This window comes from Acanthisitta chloris, unplaced genomic scaffold (genome assembly GCF_000695815.1).
Source record: "Acanthisitta chloris isolate BGI_N310 unplaced genomic scaffold, ASM69581v1 scaffold8331, whole genome shotgun sequence".
In the NCBI taxonomy this organism is placed as follows: Eukaryota; Metazoa; Chordata; class Aves; order Passeriformes; family Acanthisittidae; genus Acanthisitta; species Acanthisitta chloris.
The window spans coordinates 23,641-46,469 of NW_008654314.1; the positions used below are offsets into that span (position 1 = coordinate 23,641).

Consider the following 22,829-nt stretch of genomic DNA (forward strand, 5'->3'; position numbering starts at 1 on the left):
TAATTTAGCCATCATGAGTTGGACAAGTTTGCTGCCTTTAATTAAATAGTCAGATAAGGTTTTATATCTGGCTTTATACCACTGGGCTATTTGAGGGCCTTCTAAATGGACTGCAGTTACTGAGCTCCAGATATGCACTGAAATGAATAGATAACTTTGAGGTCTAGTGGATAGCAAAGATCACCTTGCAGGGCTCAGTCTCTGACTGGGGTAACATTTTGGTATGAAGACAGGTAGGCAATAATTAGGGAAATGTAGAGACAGTGACAGCATGCTGGAAGAGCTTTCCTCAAGCCTCAGAGCATTCCCTAGAGATACTCAGACTGATTTAATCATCACAGAAAAATTATTTAATCAATCATGAATCTGGGGTTTAATTTTTCAAAGAGAAGTAATTTCCTATTCATTTGGAAAGGGAAGCAGAAAACAAGTACGTCTGCACTGAAAGTTGTCATTTCTGGGGACTCAGTGTGGTGACATCCTTTTGACAAGAAAAGCATCTGTCAAACCCATGTAAAACTTGGTCCTTGTGCTTCCAATTTCCTCTCAAAAGCAGGAGAACCTCTTAATTTTGTTGCTCAGATTCACGGGTGTGCAGAATGTCTGTTAAAATTAAATGGCAGCTTACTCCACACCTCTGAGTGTGAAATCCTCTGGAAGGATTTGCAGGATGCAGCTGTTCTCCCCATCCTTCTGCCCTGGCCCGTGGGGGACTGAAACCCAGCCCCTGCCTTTTGAGAAGGCCATTAATCTGACATGCAATCTGATTGAATGGAACGGGGGGGTGAGGGGGGGTGGGAGTAAATCCCTGTTGGATAACAAAATGCTAGATTAGCAGTTAGGAAACCTTGTGATTAGAGAGATTAACTGCTAAAGACATCATTCTTTCAGATGTAAAGCCTCCATTTTCATTTAGAGCTGGTAGTCTGTGAAAAACTACTGCACTAGCAATTAGGAAACTGTAAACGTGCTGACCTGCAGAAGGGTGGCTGAAACTTAAGATAACTTTGTCACAGTATTTCTTGCTGGTTGCTTGATAGGCCACCCTTTTTTTTTCTCTGGACATTTAAGTTTTTGCCTTCTCAGAAGATGGTGTTTTCTTTGAAGAAAAGGGGATTCAGTGCTGGCTACAACAAGGAGCAACAGTCGCTCTTTTTGGCTTTACCATTTCATAGAATCACAGAAGGATTTGCATTGGAAGGGACCTTAATAAAAATTACCTAATTACACCCCTCACCATGGGCAGGGACACCTTCCACTAGACCGGGTTGCTCCAGGCCCTGTCCAACCTGGCCTGGAACACTTCCAGGGATGGGGCAGCCACAGTTGCTCTGGGCGACCTGTGCCAGTGCCTCACCACCCTCACAGGGAAGAATTTCTTCCCAATAACCCATCCAACCCTGCCCTATGGCAGTGGGAAGCCATTCCCTCTTGTTCTGTCCCTCCATGCTCTTGTAAATAGCCTGTCTCCATTATTCTTGTAGATTCCCTTCAGGTACTAGAAGGAGCAATTAGATTATCCCAAAGCCTTCTCTTTCCCAGTCTGAACAATCTCAATTCTCTCAGCCTCTCCTAGTATGAGAGGTACTCCATCCCTCTAATCATCTTGGTGGCTCCTCTGGACCTGAACTGAAAGCTTTTGGGGATACCTGTGTTTATACCAAGTTCCCTATTTCTACAGAATAAATATGATTAAAAATGAAAACCAGGAATACAGAACAGGAAAAACCCAAGACCCGCAATCTTCATAGAGGATGTACTAGGGATACATTTACCAGGCAGCATTAGATATAATTTCTTACATTTTTCCCTTTCCATGATGGGTAAAGTAACTGTAAGTTAAATCACATTCTGAGGGGTGATTTTGGGGTAAAAACCCAACCCCACAACCACCTTGATTTAAGCAACTGCTTTTGAATATTCTGCTAGGATCTGTGTCTTTGGACTTATAAGTTCTTTAAGAAGCACAGCTCATTCTTGATGTGACAGAGACTTTGGCTAGATAGCCTTTCATGGCTCACTCCCACCAAAATCAAGACATCTCTTCCCCTACCCAGGCAGTGGGTTCATGCAGAGTGAGTAATACACTCTGGACATCACTCGCAGTACTTTTCCTAGTCAGTATTTTCAGCAGCATGGTGCTGTGTGCAGCAGTGAAAGCCTGTGAGGAGGTTTCGACTCCATCTGTGGACAATTCATTAAAATTTTCCACTGTCTCTGTCTGGGAACTGAGAAATTCATGACCAGCTTGCCAGGGAAAAGCTTTACAAGTTTTTATTCTCTCCGTTGCCATCCTGCTGTGAACAGGAACAACTCTCCCCATATAGTTGTCTGGTTTGCTACACCCCTTTACATGGTTAAACATCATCCCCAGTGCTCTTCCCTGGCCCTGCCTCACTGGTTTTTGAGATCACAGCATTTCCTTAGTGGTGCCATTTCTAGGAACAGATGGCAGGCAGCTCTAGGATGGAAATCTGTTAGTTCTTAGTATATCCTGAGAAATTACTTGAAAGCATCTTAACACTTTTGCAGCAGGGTTGGTTTTTCTCATGATTCTTCAGAAACCATGGAGTACTTTTGCTGCAGGACTGTGCTTTCCAGCAGAAAATTAAACACCAAAATCACAAAAAGAAAACCCAGGTGTGGCAGCTTTACATGCTATTGCTTTGCAGAAACCCAGTGCCTGGGGGAGGAAGAAAAATATCTAGGCCTCTTACAATGTCTCCTTTACTATGTATTTTATAACTAGCAGAGTCTGATAGCAGCTGTGGACAGAATCTGGAGGAGAAAAAAATGGGTCAGCTTATGAGAAAATGGGTTATTTGAACTAATTACTGCTCTGAATGATGACTCACCAGGCTGGAGCCCATTTGGAATTTGGGGATAGTGCAGACCCAGTGACCTTGTAAGTGTTCCTTACCCTATCCCTTTGCAAAGCTTAATGGCATCCCAACTTATAGCACTTTACCCATCCCTGTAATTCTCCTTGCAGTTTTCAAGGTGAAGTGTCCTTCCTGCTCCAAGTGCTGTTAATAACCAACTCCCCATTTCTATAACAGATGCTCAAGTGCACTTGTGGGTGGAGGTGTTACAGAGGCAGGACAGCTGCAGCAGTGTCACCACACACCTTTGGCTGCCCAGCTGGTATGTGTCTGCAGCTTCCAGCACTGCTGTGCTCTAGAATACAGAAAAATGCCACAATCAGACCTCCCCTTGTCCCTCTGCTGTATTTTGCACCCCTATCCATCAGTGTGGGCTGTGCCCTGAGAATACAGAAGCCTGCATAGAGAGAGGCACAGCTGCCCTGGTCTGGCAGGGAGGCAAGGCAAGGAGTGACACTCCCTGGTGATTCCATGGCCACGGCTCAGCTTTCCCCAGCATTCCTGGGAGCACCCCTAGGACAGCCAGCACTCGGTCCTTTCCCAAGGGTGACACCTACTTCTTGACGGTCTGATGAGTAGGACACCCAAGGAAGTACAAAATGCACCTCTAGCAAGAGAAAGCCCTGTAAAATGGGCTTGTTGAGGGGGGTGGGGGAGACACACTGGGGATTGAAGCAGGATGGTTGTGGACTGGGGGAGTCCTTGTGGACAAGGCCAGCCCTATGCTCGTTCCTAGGAAGGAAGGAATTGGGAGACTGCCTGGGGAAGGATAAGTGGATTGCAGACATATGGCTTTCCCCAAAACCCAACAGCACAGCTATCTGGGATGGAGGGTGAGCTTGGCAGCTGGCAACACTTGCCTGGTGGTGGACGTGTTCCGTCCTCAGGGGGACTCAGGATGAAGAACCTGAAAGGACACCAGCAGTCAATTAATTTGCAGCTGCAGTTTGACTAAGCCAGTTGGCTGTCTGCCATTCCCCAAAGTGGGTGAGGTTTCTGGGTGCCAACCCCTCAGAGGGTCTCTCTCCGAAGGGAGAGCTCCACGTTTCATGGGAGCTCAGGGGCTGGAAAATATATCCAAGATTCTCTTTGCTTTTGAAAGTGTTGGCTAAAGATGTGCATCACATCATGCGAGGCAGGTTTGACTGAAGCAAAGAAACTAGCAGTTCCCCAACAGCCCTTTATCTGAAACCTCTGGGGAGCTGGGAAGTGCTATGGCTGCTCCACGCTTCCCTGTATTTCAGTGGATTCAGTGAGCACAGCATTATCTGGTTCAGGTGTTTCTGTAATTGTGATTCATTGGGATAACCAGAGCATTGGGTGGCAAGCACCTGTGTACTCCTGCTGGGCTGCTGTCAGTGCTCCCAGCTGTGATAGGGAGTACAGGGCTGGACTGCCTGGTTCCAGGTTTTTTCTTCCTTTTGTAGTCTTTTTGTGATGTATTTGTTGGTCTCTGCAGCATCGAAGGTGCTGGTGCAAGCAGCCTTTAAACGACATGGGGGCCTAGTCAGTGTGATGAGTTTTATCTATCCTCCCTGAGCAAGATTGCCCACATGCTCCTGGTGGTGCACAGCTGCTCTAGGGACCCCTACAGCCACGGGCTGTGCTGACAGAGCCCCTCTTACACACAGAACCCTCTCCTCAACTGAGAGGCAAAGGGAGAATTAAAGATACCTGTGGTTTTCATATTACTCAGGGTCAGGCTGGAAATACAACCTTTCCCCAGACCTTGGCTTGTGGGAGGCTGCTCCATGTCACTGGCTCTGAGCCCACACGTGGGTCTGAGCCACACATACACACCAGAAATGTGGTGCAGGTCTCCTCTCCTGGCTGTGCAACTGCTATGAAAGTCTAGAAATGCAAGGGAGAGCTTCACATCTTAATAGCTGTGTAGTGCTTGTATTAAAGGTAACAGGGTTTAGATTTGGGGAGGTGACTTGAGTGTGGCTCAAGTCAGAATTCAGCAGGCAAAACCATATGGGTCTTTATCAATCAATCAGGCTAAATAAAATTGCGGTTGCTTGACTGCTGTAAGTGATGTATCTCTAAACAGTATCAGCTCTGATCACTGAGAAATCCTGACTCCTGCAAGCTTGACAGCAGGTAATTAAGGGACAAGTGCAGCAGTCAATAAATGCCCCTCAGCATTAGAGGTTCACAGCAGACCCAGGAGATACAGTGCTCAGACAAAGGCCCAAAAGGGAGTGAGGTGATCATTTGTTCCACAATAGCTTCTGAATCACACTCAGGCTGAGTGCACAGCTCAAACAGGCACTTCTATAGCTCCAATATTCTGGTTTTTTTACACTAAGCCTGTCTTCCCACTTTCTCACAAAAGTTAAGGGATGTTTAATAATCCTTACTAAACCCACAGATTGTATGGGAAAGATCACCTGGCACTAAAACAAGGGCATTTCTGGAATAAAACACATTAAAGCCATTCAACAGCATCAGTCAATATTGTATTTCTCTTTCATAAACAATGAGGATGCATACCTGCTGCTGCTGAGATAGACACCTAATGAGGACATTGGCTTTCCTAATGGGTAATCCCTAACTAGGCTTCTCTGCTACTGCACTCTCACACTGGAAAAGAGGCAGGAAAACAGTATTTGTTGGGTTACAGTGAGAAGGTCACTGCAATCCTATCTGCTGCTACATCAATATGTACAGCTGCTCTGTTCTTCTCCCTCTTCCCACAAGACAAAGTAATTTTGTCAGTCATGGAGTGAATTTACAAGTAGCATCTGAAGCTAAAGAAAACATTCCCAGTGATGCAGCTTGTTTCGCAGAAGGGAAGGGTCTTTAGAGAAGGATTTGGGTTTGCTTTAAACACATTTACATACAGAAAAGAGGAGTGGCATGGCTGGGAATATAGCAGGCACAGTGGACTGTATGTGCATGGATATGTGGGGCTGGGACCTGCCTGAGCGGTGTTCAAGCAGCCGTTGACAACCTAAACATGTTTGGGAAAGGGTAGAAAAGGTCACAGTTCTGAATCAGGACAGCATTTAGCTGAATCCTTAAATACCAGTGGGATTTGAATGCATTCCTGAGTGTTTTCCTTAGACACAATTTTAGATAGCTGAAATATATTCTGTTGAATCAAGGTGGGAGACATGGTGATCTTAGGCTCCCCACAGGTCTGTAGGTGCTCTGATCTATGTTCATGGCCAAGGCCAGGGGGGCATGGGCACACCCCAGGAGCCTGTGAAATGGTGGCAGTGGATCACTGCTGGCCTGAGGCAGGAACACACACTGAGTTCAAGTGTTCTTTAAACTACTTCACAGCCTCCTCTTAACCCTTTCTATAGTTTCCTAAAAGGAGGCTAGTTAGCATGAGAGTCTGTCAGAGACCAAAGGGAGGGCTGCCCAGCTCAAACAACCAGGTGGTGGGGGAACATTCAGAGTAGGTATTAGGAAAAACATTTCACTGTTAGGATGGTCAGACACTGGAATATCACCCAGGGAAGTGGTGGAGTCACCATCCCTGAAGTGTTTAAGAGGTGTCTGGATCCAGCACTGGAGGATATGGTTTAGGGTTTAAGGGTTACAGTGGAGTGACAGGTTACTGGTTTGGTTGGACTATCTTAAAGGTCTCTTCTATGTTTGGATGCCTTAAAGTTTACTAAGTTAACTTTTGCCAAGTGTCTTATTCCACACAGATGACCCAAATTTCACAAGAAAAGATTATTTGATTATTTCTTTTTAAACCTCGTGAGAATTTTGTTATTTCTCCCATGCTAATGTACAAAGTAATTCAAAATTACCTTCCCATAAACCAGGGCATTACAGAGACACTTCTATGTTTGGATGCCTTAAAGTTTACTAAGTTAACTTTTGCCAAGTGTCTTATTCCACACAGATGACCCAAATTTCACAAGAAAAGATTATTTGATTATTTCTTTTTAAACCTCGTGAGAATTTTGTTATTTCTCCCATGCTAATGTACAAAGTAATTCAAAATTACCTTCCCATAAACCAGGGCATTACAGAGACACAGGCTAACAAAGTGCTGTTTTACTGCTGATTTTATATGTATATGTATTTCTTCCCAGACAGCAAAGAGAGCTTCATTTTTTCCCCCCCAGCACCTTTTTATAAGTAATAGACAACTAATACTGATGGGAAAGCTGATAACTAAAAAGTAACCAAAGTGCTGTCTCTTAGTTTCAGATAAATATCAGTAGATATTTTTAAAAGATTGAACTTGGAATTCTTTAGACTCAAGGTCTAAGCCAGAGAAAAAAACCTGGCTTGATACTTCAAAAAATAGCTTGATCATAAATCTTTTATCATTTTTAAACTACTCATTAAAAATATCTTAGCTGAAGGCTGTGGATGGCAGTGTAATAGGGATACACAGACTAGAAAATAATAATCTGCTGTTCAGTTATGGCATTAGGGTGGTGCTGGTGGACTGAACGGAATGTTTGTAACCTGATAATGGCATAAATAAATGAAACTAATTTGTCTAAGATTCTCTATGAGATCTCACAGCCAGAGGCTGGTTTTCTTACTTATTGTTTATCAGCCCAGTGTATATAGCAGACTAAACTTCCCAAAAAAAAAACAACCCTGGTGTTTGAGCTTCCTACTGAAATCACTTTAAAGAGAGCTTTCTCTTTCCTTTCTCAGAGACTCACTGCTCCAGATCTTCTGAGAGAAACTACTGAAGGATAGACACAGTCCAGAAGAAATGCTGGGAAAGAGCAATAATGATTCCTATCTTCAAATGAAGGGATAGAGAATTTAGGGAGTTTAGGCTTGCCTGACAAATGCTTGCATGAAATAATCATTTTTTTAGTAATTGGTAGGAAATGAGCAAGAATTAATATGAATCTGTCAAAACCAGGTCTTGTTAATCTGATGAATTTCCTTGTTTAACACCTTAGTGGGCCCTGTGGGTAAGGAAAGGGGTCCCCAATAAGCCTTTGATCTGGTCCTCATGACATTTTCATATACAAATAGGGCAATAGGCCAGATGACACATATTATATGGTAGCCAAAAGTGCTACTAACTGTGCTGTTAACTCCCAGAGCTTCACGGTCACAACCAGGGGATCTATAGAGGTCTGTCCACCCTCTGAGCCTCCTTTCTGGAAGGTTTTTAGTGAGCATGTTTGCTGTATTTGCAGTTACCACCAAGCTAGTTCAGACAACCAGTGTAACTGGGGACAAACTGATTTTGGCACACTGGAAAAACAGTTCACTAAAAACAAGAACCATAACCAGAACTGAAAATGTGCAATTGCACATGGTGATGTTCATACACTCAGGCTGAAATTCTCATTGCCTCTGTCATAGAGGGGTCACTCATCTTACCGAGTTCAGGCAAGGAGATCATCTTCACGAGGTGTGTAGGCAGCAGTATGGCCTTCAAGACACAAGATGTTTTTCTGCCCAACTCAACATGGGTGGAAAAGCAGATCTAGTTTGGGGCCTCATGTTTTGAGGAGGATGAGGAGGAATTACAGAGAGCCTTGGGGAAAGCAGTGGTCATAGCAAGAGGTTTAGAAAACTTGATCCTTGTGGAAAGGCTAAATGGTGGGAGGTGGATTCCAGTCTGTAATAACACTGAAATGTCTTCCTTCTGGAGCAGGGTTTTGTAGACTGACCTTGCCTTGCAGCCTGGCTTAAAAGCTCCCAGGAGGCTGCAGGGTGTGATGGTGTGAGGTGCAGGTGGAGGAGAGATTTCTCCTCTCAAAGGCTTTCACATTACTTTCTCCTTTTGCAGAGAAAATGGTCATGGATACAAGGCAAAGGTAATCAATGGTAAGCACTAAGTTCCCTGAGGGAATATCAGAAGGACAATAAAACTTAATACTTTGTTGAAGCACTTGGGTAATGAACCTTGCCACAAGCAGAAGCAAATGCTACAGATGCAGCTTAGGCTTCTCCAGCTCCACGCTGTGCAGGAAAGTAATCTGTGGCTCCAGTCCTCTCATTTAATCTGTGGCTCCAGTCCTCTCATTCCATTTTCCAGCTTTGCTTTAGGATTTGAGGTGGTCACAGTGGTGGGATAGCCCTGGAAGAGCAGGTCTATATATATAACCTAGCATATAGAAAGGCAGGGGTACAGCCCCCAACCACTGGGTGTGAGAGGCACCATGTCCTGCACCCACCCTCATCCCTTGAGGTGTGGATGTGCCCGAATTTCACCTGTTTCCTCCTGCAGCCATCTGCAGACCTAACCAACTGGCACCAATAAAAGCCCCAGGAACAACAGAATTAATCACAGAGACAACATGGCAATAAATATAAATGTACTTCACCTAGCTGCAATAAAAAGATACAGTTTTGGGGGGCAGGGAAGAGGGGAATCTGCTGCTATAATGCATCACTGTTCTTCAGACGGAGTTTTCTTCACAATAAAAGATTACATTTCTCCTTTGCTGTTAAAACATTTTGTTGGTGTCCCCAGTAGCTGCAAGAAAAGGTTTCAATTCCTGAGCTGTATTCCTGTCAGATGCTGTTATCTGCGTGCTGAAGATTTGTTATAAATTGAATATTCTCAGCCCTAATTTGTAAGAGATTTTAAATTTGGAGTCATGAGTTGCTTTACTCGTTTCAGGAACTGGAGGATACAGCTGTGTGGCCATGTCAATGTTGCTTTCCCCTGCTCACTGATCATTACTTGTGTGATTCTGATTTTTCTTTTTGAATACCTAGCACCTGGAGCTGTGGCATTACCTAATAACCATATTTGAAAAGAAATGGACAAGGAAAACCAACTTTCTCACAGAGAAGAACCTGAAGAATGTTCCTTATGATATCAGAGAAAATAAAAAAGCCTGATTGTTTTATTTAATACATTTTTGTGGTCATGACTTGTAAGTTAATGGTATGAATTTTTACTTGGTTGTCTGGTTTTAAACAACTCAGTAGAACTGCAATCTTTTCTTCAAAAGGGAAAAAAGTTTCACTCCCAGATTACTGGAAAAAAGAACCCTGTCTCTTGTTTATTTATTTATTTAGAAAGCACATACAGCAATGCATGGGGAGGGGGAGAGAGATGCAAAACAGGTGAGCATACAAATCCATCCCAAAAGAAATAGTGAGACACTTCCCAGATGATTAGTAGTACATCAGTCTATGTGAGCATTTAAACTGCTGTACCTCTAGATTTAAAAAAGAAACCACAGAGAATTTCTGAAGAACAAGGTCAGTGTCTCTATTTCAGAAATCCCAACAGCATCACCTTGTAGGCAGCAATGTTTTTGTTTTGTTCCTGATATCTCCTCTTGCTCAGGCGATGGTTTCTTTCCTCAGCGTCCGCCTCTGGTGACAAGTAAGGATACTTGTGAATGAGGATTTCCCCTTTGTTCTTGACCTTTTCTTTAGCTTCTTCTGGTGCTTGAGAGAAATTCCAAGCTCCTCCATTATTGCATTGAAAGAAAGACACTGGTGGGAGATGGAAATAGCATTAAACACTTCCCACTGCAGGCAGAGTCCCACCAAACCCTTTGCACAAATGAGGTTGTTAGAAGCAGAGACCTGAGCTCTTCCAAGCTTCTCTGCTGAGATCCAGCTTTGAATAAGTCCCCCAGGTCTAACAGGTGACTCTGTACGTCATGGTTTTTTTACCTAACTTGGCTTCCACTGACTTTAATTTAACTTTGGCTTAACTAAAGCTGATTATGAATGTTTCTGAAATTCTACACAGGCACATTTGTGATGTTTTGGTGGCTTCATATCATAAAACTTACACTTTTTTTCATTTCCTCCTGACCTTAAAAGAAAAAAGATCTAGTTTTAAATGCCGTGTACCTTAGTCACACACACACACAATGAGTATACTAGAGAAAACAATGAACACAATTTTTGAAGGCTTCTTTGTAGGTTAGTGATTTTCCCCTCATGAAATTAACAGGCATTTCTATAATATAGCACAGCCCTCAATCCTCTTCTTTCTTTGGAAAGAATCTCTTCAAATAGTGTGTGCTGAAGAAAGGAAATAATTACAAGAATAAGGGAGCTGAATAGTTTAGAAAGAAAGAAGAGTTCTGTTATTTTCCCACCATCACAACATTAACAAAGACATTTTGGGTAGATGAAAGCTTCCTTTAACAGCAAGAATAATTATGAGTAACACAAAAAAATCCCCACCAAAAAGTGGAAATATCTGGCATTGCCAAAAAAATTGTTTTGTGCAAATATATATGAATAGATGATTTATATATAACATGAAGTGATGGCAGCAGTGTGAAAAAAAACCTTACCTTCATCAGGCTAAATAAATCCTTCCTACCAACCCCTCTCCAGAACTGTAGAACTGACCAGCTTTAAAACAATGGGATAAAACTACAGGTCTTGTGAAATGACAGTGGCAGCACAGACATGGTTCTTTGTATCAGACAAAAATTAAATTCCCTTCTAGAGTGAAACCAGTGCAAGGTGGGCAATGTCCAGTTCATAACCACTAATCATCCAACAGTGACCTCAGATATACAGGGCTAAAAAAAGGTAAAAACAGGTATATGACTTGAAAAGGAGAAACCCCAAGCTCTACTAGTAGCTAGCTATTCCAGAGGAATATTTTCAGATGGAGAGTCTGAGGGTAACCTGAATCCAGAATAAATTGTTTGTTTAAGGAAGCAAGGGAATCCCAGAGAAGTGAATCCCACACCTTGTGCTTCCTTTCCAGTGTAAAGCCTCTCTGTAACATGTGTAACTCTGGTTCTGCAAACGAGCTCCAGACATCAGAGCATCTGTGTGTGCATTTTAAATGTGTATCAAGTGTATGTCATCATGTCCATTTGTGGGATGGGCTGCACACAGGCTAAGACCCGTCACAGACTGGTTTGGGTTGGAAGAGACATTTAAGCTCTACCAGTTCCAACCCCCTGCCATGGGCAAGGACACCTTTCACTAGACCAGATTGCTCAAGAGCTCCATCCCACCTGGCCTGGAACACTTCAAGGATAGGGCATGCATAGTATGTTAAATTTATAGTTTAATATGCTCTTTCTTCGAGATGCTTAATTTTTGTCCATCTAAAATTCTGAAGTAAACATTAATTAAACTTCTATTAATTCATGCCACCCCTCCCAAATGGGATAGGCATAGGCCAGGGCAGTGTACTGCTTTTATTTCAACTACGGTCTGGTGATAGCCAGGCATTTGCTGGAGCAATTATCATTTAAATGTCGCCTTTGTCAGTATGATACAGGAATTCCAGCATTCCTGGGGTTGTTAGAGGCACAGGTGCCTGCTGCAGCCCCACACCCCCTGGCAACAGCAAGAGCAGCAGGTATCATCCTAACATTGTTTCTATATTGCTCCAGGCTTTTTCAGAGAGTAGCACCACTTATTTTCAGGCTAATAAACCTAGATGCTCTAAGTGGCTGACATGGCATGGATTATTGCTCTCTGCTACCTTAGTTTTAATTGAGCATTCCAAATCTAGCTTACAAAGTGAATCCAGAACTCCATGGTAAATAAGGATCCTATTAACCCTTTGTAGGATTGATAGGGTTTATTTTTATTTTCCCTGTTGTTCTTACTAATGTTTTGTATTCAATCACAGCCATCAGTCTCTGCAAAGTGCATACAGGGATGATGTCTGCAGATGAGACAGTACATTTTACTGCCTTGTTAATAGGCTTGTGTTTTAATTTTCCAAACGGATTCATATTATTCAGACTGTGCAATTATCATAATGCCTTTCAATTTCACATCAACAAAAGAGTCCCATGAAGACCATTTTACATCTGCAGCTAGATATCTAGAACATATTGCTGACATTAAGTATGTGAGGTTTGTAATAGCTGACTCTATGCTTTGTGAAGTGCCCAATGGCTCCACTTCCAACTGCTTTGAATTTTAAAATAAATATTATCAGGAAGACTTGAAATTATTTTTAGGAATGGCTTTGATATTTAGGTCTTGCCTAAGAATTAGACTTTTGCCTAATTGTTTATCAATAGCAATTACATCTAAAACTAAATATAAAAACATTACTGTTGTAGTTGATGACCTTTTCTGTAAATGGATGATGTTTTCTCCACCCAAGGAAATATGGAAGTAAGACATTCAAAATCTGAAAGGGATCTGCCTTATTGAGACTCTCTCCTATCCCATTCTGGCAGTGCAAGGTCCTAGTGCATTGACTACTCATGGGAGAGGTTGAAACACACACACAGCACACATGGGAACAAGCTCAGCCATCCTACAGAGAGTGGGTTGGGAGAGGGACAGGAGGAGGGTTACAGTAATAGCTTCTGGGGTCCTGCACCTTGCAGCTCCTGCTCTTGGCTTTGTAAAAGCATCAAAGCAGTTTTACTTTTGCAGTTACATTATGCTTAGTTTCAAGGGACTCAAACCACCACTGCCATGTTTTGCCGATATGAGGCAATGAATTAAATGTAGATATAAGACCCTGGACTGATTTTTCAAAGATCTTTTGACTGGGGAGTGTGGTGACAGGACAAGGGGGAATGGCTTCCCACTGCCAGAGGGCAGGGTTGGATGGGATATTGGGAAGGAATTCTTTCCTGTGAGGGTGGTGAGGCACTGGCACAGGCTGCCCAGAGAAGCTGTGGCTGCCCCATCCCTGGAAGTGTTCAGGACCAGGTTGGACAGGGCTTGGAGCAACCTGGTCTAGTGGAAGGTGTCCCTGCCCATGGCAGGGCATGGAACGAGATGATCTTCAAGGTCCCCTCCAATACAAACCATGTTATAATTCCTTGATTCTATGATCTTCCAATGATCTGATCAATTCTGTGCATACATCTGTGTCTGAGATCCTACTTCCCTTGAGAAAATGTTGTTGAAGGTGGCAAAGAGCACTAAAAACCTGGGAGATACACGGCTTCCTCTGCCCCTCTGCCATCCAGCAGAGCTTCAGGTGGTCTAAAAGAGCAATCTGAGATGATACTTTGAACTTTCAGGGGTTTGGTCAGTCATTCAGAAGGACAGTTACAGGTGAACTTTCTTTTGAGCCTCAGGAAGCATAGTCCAAAATCTTATTTATTGCACCCTGTGGGTGCAAATAGGAAACTGAACAGATGCCCAAAGACTGGAACTGCCTTGAACTTTTGAAGCAGTAAAAAACTGTGGTGCAGAAAGAGCACAAACTCAACCAGAATGCTGCCAGGTTTACAGGAAAGTCATAGACATGGAAGACATTCCATGGGTCTCTCAAGATGGCCCTGACAGCCCTCTGAACAGCACCTTTAAAGTAGCATTTAAAAGGGGGATGTTGGCACTGAAATTCTATTAAAAAGGGAATATACTAATCTTTTAGTAAATATTAAATACTATTCTTCATATTCAGGTAACCAAACTGAGAGGGTTTGTTCAAAACCCACTCTTTTTCACATGCTGTTCAGTCCACTTTGAGGTCTTGCCCAGAATGAGAGCAGAATGGGCACAGAGCAATACCTTTTACAACAGAGTAATGACTTCAACATTTTGCTTTTAGTCAGCTTAACTTTCTCATCCTGGCAGTGTCAAAATGCTGCAGGACATGGCATGTAAAAGGAAATGTCAACTTTTAAAAACAGAATAGATTTTGCTCTCCTTGTGATGTGAGACTTTGACCTTTGGTCTTCAGCTAGATATAAAAGCTTAGCCATGAACCTCCCAAATCCTTCCTTACACTCCCATACAGAAGTCTGTGTTAAGCTTTAGGATAATTACAGATTGAGAATTTAAAAGAATAACATAAAGTAGAAATAAGACTGAAAAAAAGAACCTGTAGTCAGGATTATTGATCTGCTGCTTATGCTGCTGGACGACCACTGGGGACAAGACTTCACTATTTCATTTTATTAATATCTTGCAAAACCAACTAAATAACACTAAAAAAGCCACCCCAAAACCAGTGTGCTATGTTGAAGAACTGAGGACTATGAAAATCAAGGGATGTGAGCCTACTTTTAGTTTGGAAGAACACCTGACCAGCTTAGGGGCAGAGGAGGAAGTGCAGAAGTCAGGATTTTATTTCTGCAATGCCCTCATGACTGTGAAGGACCCATAGCTGGGACATGTGTCTTCTGAAAGAAAAGTGATTTATTTGTGCCTAGTGCACCAAAGGAAACATATCCCAAATAATTACTCCTAGCGAGCAAACTCCTGTTGTGGCACATTAAGAATCTTGTGTGAGTGTTCTGTCACTGAAGGCTAATTGCATGAGGAGATCACCAAATTAAGTCTTTTAACCTGTCAGAGTCTATTGAGCAGAGATTGTCAAAACAGTATGACAATAATCCATGGATTAATTTAACTCTTCCTCAGTTACGGAAACTGTTCCTCTGTTTTCTGTTTGCAAGACAAAAATAAACCAGCAAAGCTACTTGCTGGTGTCCCAAACCATCTAAACACAACTGAGACTGCTCAGTGAAGGTACAGATTGCCACAGCTGTGCTTGGTTATGGCCTGAAAATAGAGGAGTTCAAGCTGATGTTTGTTGAAGAGGGGAAATTTGCAGCCCTGACCACTTCACAAAAAAAATCTATTTTGCAAGAACCGAACTCAGATAGGGGATGTCTTCCTTCTCCCCCTTCTCCTCCTCGTGCAGACTGATGAGGGCAGGAACTGCCTCTAAACAAAGGTTGGCACACTGACCCTAGCCAAATAACCCCGACAAAGGCTCAGGGCTTCCTTATTCACAGCCCCTTTGTTTCCCACAGTAGGTGGCTTTGGTGTGACAAATCCTCTGCCATTTTTTGCAAGCACTTACTAATTTGAATACTTGGGAAGTTCTGAACAAAATGCAGGCACAGCAAAACAAAAATTAATACAAAATGGCATAAGAGTATGCTAATAGCCATTTTTCTCCCCAGATAGCTCTGGTTAAGCTTTACTGGTGCTGCAGCACTAGAACTGATGGAGTCTATGGTGGCTCATCCAACACAGGCAGAGTTCACAGAATCACAGAATATCCTGAGTTGCAAGGGACCCACAGGGATCATCAGTCCATCTCCTGGCCCTGCACAGGACACCTCAGCAATCCCACCATGTGCCTGAGAGCATTGTCCAAAGGCTCCTTGAGCTCTGTCAGGCTTGGGGCTGTGACCACTGCCCTGGAGTTGTCTCTGTGCTGGTTGCACAGCAAAGCCCTTGTGCTGACACATACCTGAGAAAGGACTCAATTCATGTCTTGCGAGGCTGCAGGTTAGGAAGATATAATAGCCTCCATCTTTATTTGTGAACAGAGTATTTCTGTGGCTGAATTTCAAAGTATAGAGGTCATGAATAAGTGGAAACTCTCAGTGCTTTAACCCTTTTTCTTGAAGCTTGTTATACCTCTGCAAGAGTTATCCCAGGTGCCCATGCACTTCATGGAGGACGCTGTGGGCTGTGCCTTCCTTGAGCCACACTGTTCACCTTCAGGTAAAGGCACTTGCCTTTTCTTGGAGCTGCAGCAAACCTTGCCAAAACTGCCTTTACAAGCATGGATTTGTTAGCACCAGGGTGGCACACCAGCTCTTCCCTGCCTCAGCTGCTGGGAAAGCTGCTAAGGAGCAAGTAAGGCTTTTGGAAAACTCTCTTTTTAGCTAGGGATGAAGCTCTGTTAGGGAAAGGAGGAGCTGCTTTACAATTCCCACAGGCAAGCCAAAGTCTGTGAGGTTGTCTGTGGGGACAGCTAGACATAGGGAAATGATGGCTGTCACTAACAACCTGACTGCTGCCTTGACAGATGCGAAAATGTTTACCCAAAAAGTTACAAATTCCCTGGATTCTGCATTCATCCAAGAACTGTTTAGAAAACTGGTTGAAGCTGCAACCCAGAGGATTTCTTGCATGGAGTAATGATGGAGATAAACACATTAGGCATTTTCCTTCTCCTCTGAGAGTTGACAGAAGCTGAATTTAATTAGTTTTAAGCCTCTTCTACTGGGAAACTGCAAATAAAAAGTGCTTTCTTAAATCAGATATACAGAAGACCTAATTCAGGTCTTTGCTGGTAAGAAGGCTCATTTCATGAACAACCAAAGTTTTCAAGGCCCTATTCAAACAAGTTAAAGGGCCATTAAGAGCAGGACAATTTCTTGCAGCATCTGGAGTGAAGCATAAACACTCACGTACGTGGATGAGCAGAGAAGAATTAGTATGGCCTAGCTATGAGCAATACATCTTTGTCACAAAAAATACTTAGCCTGCTGCCAGCATGAATAATGCTGATAAAAACTTGTAACAGGAATGGAAGGAAAACACAGGTCACTGTATATTCTGGCATTCCTCAGGGGCGTGGTATGAGAGAAACAATTCAAGGGGAGAGCAGAGCTTCACAACAGCACCTTGGCAATTGTGTGAAGGCATCCACTCAAACAAGTTATCTAATTGCAGCAGAGTGCAGAAATGGCCCTCAATAAAACACATCATTAACTTGTTTGATGAGCAGGAACTTCATTGGGAAAGGGAACATAAAGCAGGTGTGAGGGGTGGGAAATGAATTGGTGAAACTGGTGGTAATCTGGGATACAATGAAAGATAAAAGGTAATCAGGTTTTGAAAACATGGTGGTTTGCCACAGTCCATGACACCCTACAAGCTGGCATTTCTATACACTTTGTGTATCTCAGATTGTTGTCATATGTTTTTTTGCTGGTATAAACAGATCCAGTCCATTATCTCCTGCCCTGTCAGTCCCCCCTGACTAGCTGAAGACTAGAAGAAACCCAACTGTTATCCTTTCTGGGTATAAAACACATCCACTGCCAACGTCCTTCCTACACAAAAAATTCCATGAGTGTTTCAATATGCAAAACAATGCCAAGGCTTTACTGCTTGATATAAACTGATATCCTGATTTTTCCACAAAGGAATTTTCTATGTTAGAAAGCCTTACAATGAACACCATGAATTACTCAAGGAAGACAACAGAGTTATTCTGTGAAGGGTATTTACAGGGGGTGCCTGAGGGTGCTCCTGTTGAATATATTCTTAAATGTTAACGGTTCCACAGTGTAAAATTTAACTGATAGATATGATTTTGTTGTATGATAGTTACTTGGAGGCTTTGACTAATGAATTTTAAATGGTTGAATTAAAATTCATTAAATATTGACACTGGGAATAAGATATGCCAGCTGAAAATCTCTGGCTGCTTGTAACAGGGGTTCAGAAAGTTAATGGAGCCCTGCAGGTTGTTTTCTGAGGTATATAAAGAACTGCCTGGCCCACTTGCTGAATGCTTCAGCAGAGACCAAGCTAAATATTTCTCCATGCTTTTAGTAATGAGGCTGCCATTGTTCAGCTTGGGTTTGGTAGGAGATGAAAAGGAGGTAAATAATTTTTCTTACCTGAAATAGGTGAATTACCCCATGAAATGACAAGATGGCAATTGTACATAGAGTCTTAAAAGCTACTACACCCACTCTTGGCTGTAGGTGTAATTATTTGCTGTGACATGCATTTAAACTTCCCAGATTTCAGGGACTTAGACAATTTACGTTAGACAAGCTTAAAACCTGCTGAAGGACACTATGAAGTCCTTAACTGTGTGCTAGGGAGTACAACCTTTGCCATTAGGTGCACTGTTTAGGTTTAATGATGTTTCCCATCGGACACACCTTTTTCCTTTCCTGACTATACAGTGTGAATTGAGGGCTGTGTTCGAATCCCTCGCTCGTCTCGGATTAACTTGCCACAGTCTAACTCCGTAGATAAGGTGGTGCCAGAGGTGGAGTTGTCCTTAACTGTGTGCTAGGGAGTACAACCTTTGCCATTAGGTGCACTGTTTAGGTTTAATGATGTTTCCCATCGGACACACCTTTTTCCTTTCCTGACTATACAGTGTGAATTGAGGGCTGTGTTCGAATCCCTCGCTCGTCTCGGATTAACTTGCCACAGTCTAACTCCGTAGATAAGGTGGTGCCAGAGGTGGAGTTGGATGGATGGGTTTGCTTACACTGTAGTCCGTAAAAGAAACAAAAGGCCTTGCATGCAAGAAAAGAAAAATGGAGAAAAAGAAATAAATGAAAGAAGTAAAATTGAAAACAAATATGAGAATGAGATTCAAAAGCTTATTTAAATCAAAAGAGACTTTAGTTATGGAAACAGAAAAGTCATAGATTGTATTCAACAACGCTTTGGATTAGCTTAGTGATAACATACACTGCACAGCATTTTCCATCTAAGCTTCTTATTTCACCAGAATAAAAAGGAAACAATCTGAGAGAAAGCAGAAAGTGACACTCAAATCACTGGTATTTGACTCTCTGTAAAATTACTTCTGGAAAAGAAACATGATGTGCCACATTAACTCTCTTAAAGGTTTTAATTATTAAGAGACTGCCTATAATAAGCAGCACCTTGCTGTGAAATAGCAGTGCAGTCTCAGAAATGGTGCATGTATACACACCTATATGCAACCCTGAATACTTATTCACCCAAAGTACTGATTAGTAAATAAAAAACCCCTCTTGATTTAAAGCTTTAGGTCTACTTTAGTGATGCCTTCAGAAATGCATTGCCTTTCACAGACTCCTGAAAAGTTTCCAGGATATTCTGCACCATATTAGCATTTATACTAAACACTTTAATTAGCTGCAACTGGTCTCCAAAATGTATTTGAATAAAAGAACTCCCAAGACATGAAAGAAACAAAGGTATCTACACATTTTTTTATGCATTTTGTGCTAAAATGGGCTAAAGCACTAATCAGAAAGCTGCGATATGTGCAAATGCATTAATCCTTTATCTCTGATTTGTTCCAAAATGGGGACACTTTTATTAATATAGCCTGAGATTACTCCACATGAGCTGCATCTGTTGTTTGTGGACAGTGTCATTGCTTTTAATGGCACTTGCTCAGGCAGACATGGAGATGTCTGTGTGGCCAGGAATGGTCCTCTCCTGCAGGATACTGAGAGGACCAAGTCCATTGACATGGGCATTAGGTGTCACGGACCCAAAATCACACCACTGAAAAATGAAGATGCATGGTAGGACTCAGCTCATTTCCCTTCAGCTGTCTGAATAGCAGATGTGTGGCTTTAGCTTGTGACGAGCTCTTAGAGGCAGCAAGGAGCTACAGGTGATTTATCCTATCCAAAATCAGATGTTGTCCTCTCCAGGCCCTCAGCCCTGGCTGCCTGCTTTTACTCAGGTCCCAATCTCTCTCATGTTCCAGCACCACCACATAGTGGAAACTGCACCTCCCAGAGTGAGTTCAAAACGTTCTCCTTCTCCTCCCACTCATTCCTGTTGCCTTTGTTAAGGTCATTTGTCTCAACAATATTTTATGGCATTTATGTCACCAGCCTTGCAGGATTACACCTTGGATGAAGAGGATGAATCGCCCATGGAAAAGTTCCTGCCTTTCCCATCTAGAAGTACAATGTGAGCTTCAACAACTCACTTCCAAGTAGATGCCTCCTATCTAGTAACCTGAAGTGAGGTGATATGAACCTCTTGGTGATTTAGGGGCCACCTTGATCATCGGGGTACCTCACTGACCATGCAGTGCAATGTGACCCATGTCCCTATGGTAAGTAGTGCTGAAGTGTAGAGGATCAGGGCAGCTATAGCAGCTGAGCCAAACTCAGCTACATGAGGATCTAGGACATGGCCAGATCCAAATCAGCCCCAGGGCAGACAGCCAGAGTAAAAGAGCTGGCAGACAGCTTCAGGAACAGACTCCAAGTTGCTGCTCATGCCTTGCTTCTTTTACAATGGCTGGTGGTTTAGTAAATGGCTGTTTACACTGGATTGTAATGATTGATTCTTTCTCACAAACTGCTGTAACACTCAAGGCATGATTTATACACAGCATTTCCTTTGTTTTCCCTCTGCCCTTTTATATTGCTCATTACACTTCAGTGGAGCTATAACCAGAATTTCTTTAGCTCCATAATCTTACTTTACAGTGGCATTCATCACCTTTCAGTAGTTCTCCCTGCTTTGAAGTGCATCCTTCAGCACAGTGTGTAAACTCCTCGCACTGAAAAAAAGTGCTTTCTAGAGCAAGAGGAAAATTACGCTTAGGGATTTGGGTGTACATTCTTGTGTTACTCAAAGGGCTCACGTTAATGTAATAGAAAAAACTAACAACCCAGTTGTGTTTTATTTCTTTCCAACTTAATTTATACTTGAAGTACTTTATACTTAGAGATCAAGCAGAAACTGTTTGAGAAATTATTTGCTCTTGGTCTGCACTGCCCTGCTAAGCAGCACTAATTGGACTGTGGGTGAGGCACTTCCCTGTTCTTATTAATAAATTATTTGTCATTAGAGCCAGAAACGCTTGGTGAGAGTTCAGCAATACAAAAATCTACAATCCAGCAAAGAGATCTTTAATATAGCTACCTCCACATTCACAAACCTCAGCCCTCTAACAAGAACACTGGAAATGGCTGACTCACCTGCTCAATATCGCTGTTTTTCCTCGATTTGTATATAAATTCACCGATGGCTACAAACACTGAAAGAACCAGCCCTGCAGCAAGCACTATGAAGATGCCCCCAATATTCTCCACCCCAAGAGCACTGGCTTCCTTGCTGTCCTCCTCGGGGCAGCCGTTGCCTCGCCACCACTTCTCCTTCATCATGTGTAGCTTTCCTTCCTCCTGGAGCTGGAGGATGGCAATGGTGATCTTGTCTCTGTAAGGAGATCCTGCAAGGTGAGAGCAACACCTGTCAGTACTGGGGAAGGAGCAAATCATCTGCAGCAAAAGTGCTCCCTTATCACAAGATTGATTATTCCAGCTAGGAAGTCTTTATTTTCTCTATGGATGGAGATGGGAAGAGAACTATCTGTTGGTGCCTGCCCTGGGGACTGGAAAGCAGAAGGCACCACTGGTGCAGTTATTTGAGAATTCAATATAATTTCTAGGGTCTCCTACTGAGGTTTATTTAAGCCTTGGCAGTGGGTTTTCTTGCTAAGTAATTCCTCCACATCATGTTTGAATATTGCTTTGAGTATCCTTTGAGAATTTCTGCTTTGCATCTCTTCTATTGACTTCAACATCTGTTTATTTTTCCTACTGCATGTAAATGAGTGGCTGTCTAAGAATAGCCCACAGTCAGTCAGACACTTTCTCTCCTCATTTATACCTGTATAAGCCCTCAATTCCACTTCAGTTGCTTACAGCTTATAAGAACACTGGGCAGCCGAGTCCTTTTTTTCTGTGACTTGCAACAATACTGGCACTGCAAGCTGAAAATAGCAACTATTTCATTTTGTTTGCAGGCCAACAGCTTGCTAAATGATGTGTCTTCTGGCTCTGCAGCATTAATGGGCCTGTACAGTATCTAGCAAATAGCAGGGTCACACTGGGTGGTTCAGTCTGTTTAGGTTTGCCTCTCACATACTCTACTCTGGCTCTCCATTTTCCAAAAATCTCTGTTGCCTGTGAGTCCCTTCAGCCAGCTTGGGTTGCTGCAGAAGCACAAATCTATAGCCTTCAAGGGGGACAAGCGAGAGACCTGCCCCTCACTTTGTTTCTGAAGCAACGAGGGTCACTGTTTTCCTTCCTAGTTAAAGGAAATTTCTACCAATTAGCTTTTCCCAGAAGGTGAAGATCAACAATAATAGCAGAAATCCTGTTATTAATAACAGACCAATGGAAGTCAGTTTGGGCATTGTGAGAGGGACTTTTCTTTATGGGACAAAGGTTTTATGAGAGCAAGCAGGAGAGAGTACAAGAATGATTCTGTGAGTCTATGGAAGGCTTTTTGGCTCCAAAGGCACATATGTGCCCCCAAATCCTGCCATGCTGGACTTTCTACAACTGGAGGCATTTACTGTCTGGTCTGAAATACAGTGTCAAAAGCCCTTTGTCCATGTAGCTAACTACTATCCATCTTTTCTCTTTTCTAGCACATTAATGAGACTATGCATGTAGTGACAGGAGAAGGGGGAATGGCTTCAAACTGACACACGGTAGGGTTAGATTAGATATTTGGAAAAAACTCTTCCCTGTGAGGATGGTGAGGCACTGGCACAGGTCGTCCAGAGAAGCTGTGGCTGCCCCATCCCTGGCAGTGCTCCAGGCC

The 22,829-nt window shown here is 42.8% G+C and overlaps 1 protein-coding gene across 1 annotated transcript in view; it reads right to left on the minus strand.

The window, feature by feature from the left end:
• Positions 1–9,819: 9,819 nt before the first annotated feature.
• Positions 9,820–22,829, minus strand: part of GRIK1 (glutamate receptor, ionotropic, kainate 1) — a gene marked incomplete at its 5' end in the record, with an annotated part of 72,931 nt that continues 59,921 nt past the window's right edge. Inside the window, 2 exons of the mRNA XM_009083444.1 lie at positions 9,820–10,286; positions 21,197–21,447. Coding sequence (XP_009081692.1) covers positions 10,131–10,286; positions 21,197–21,447 — 407 coding nt within the window. The remainder of the gene's footprint in view (positions 10,287–21,196; positions 21,448–22,829) is intronic.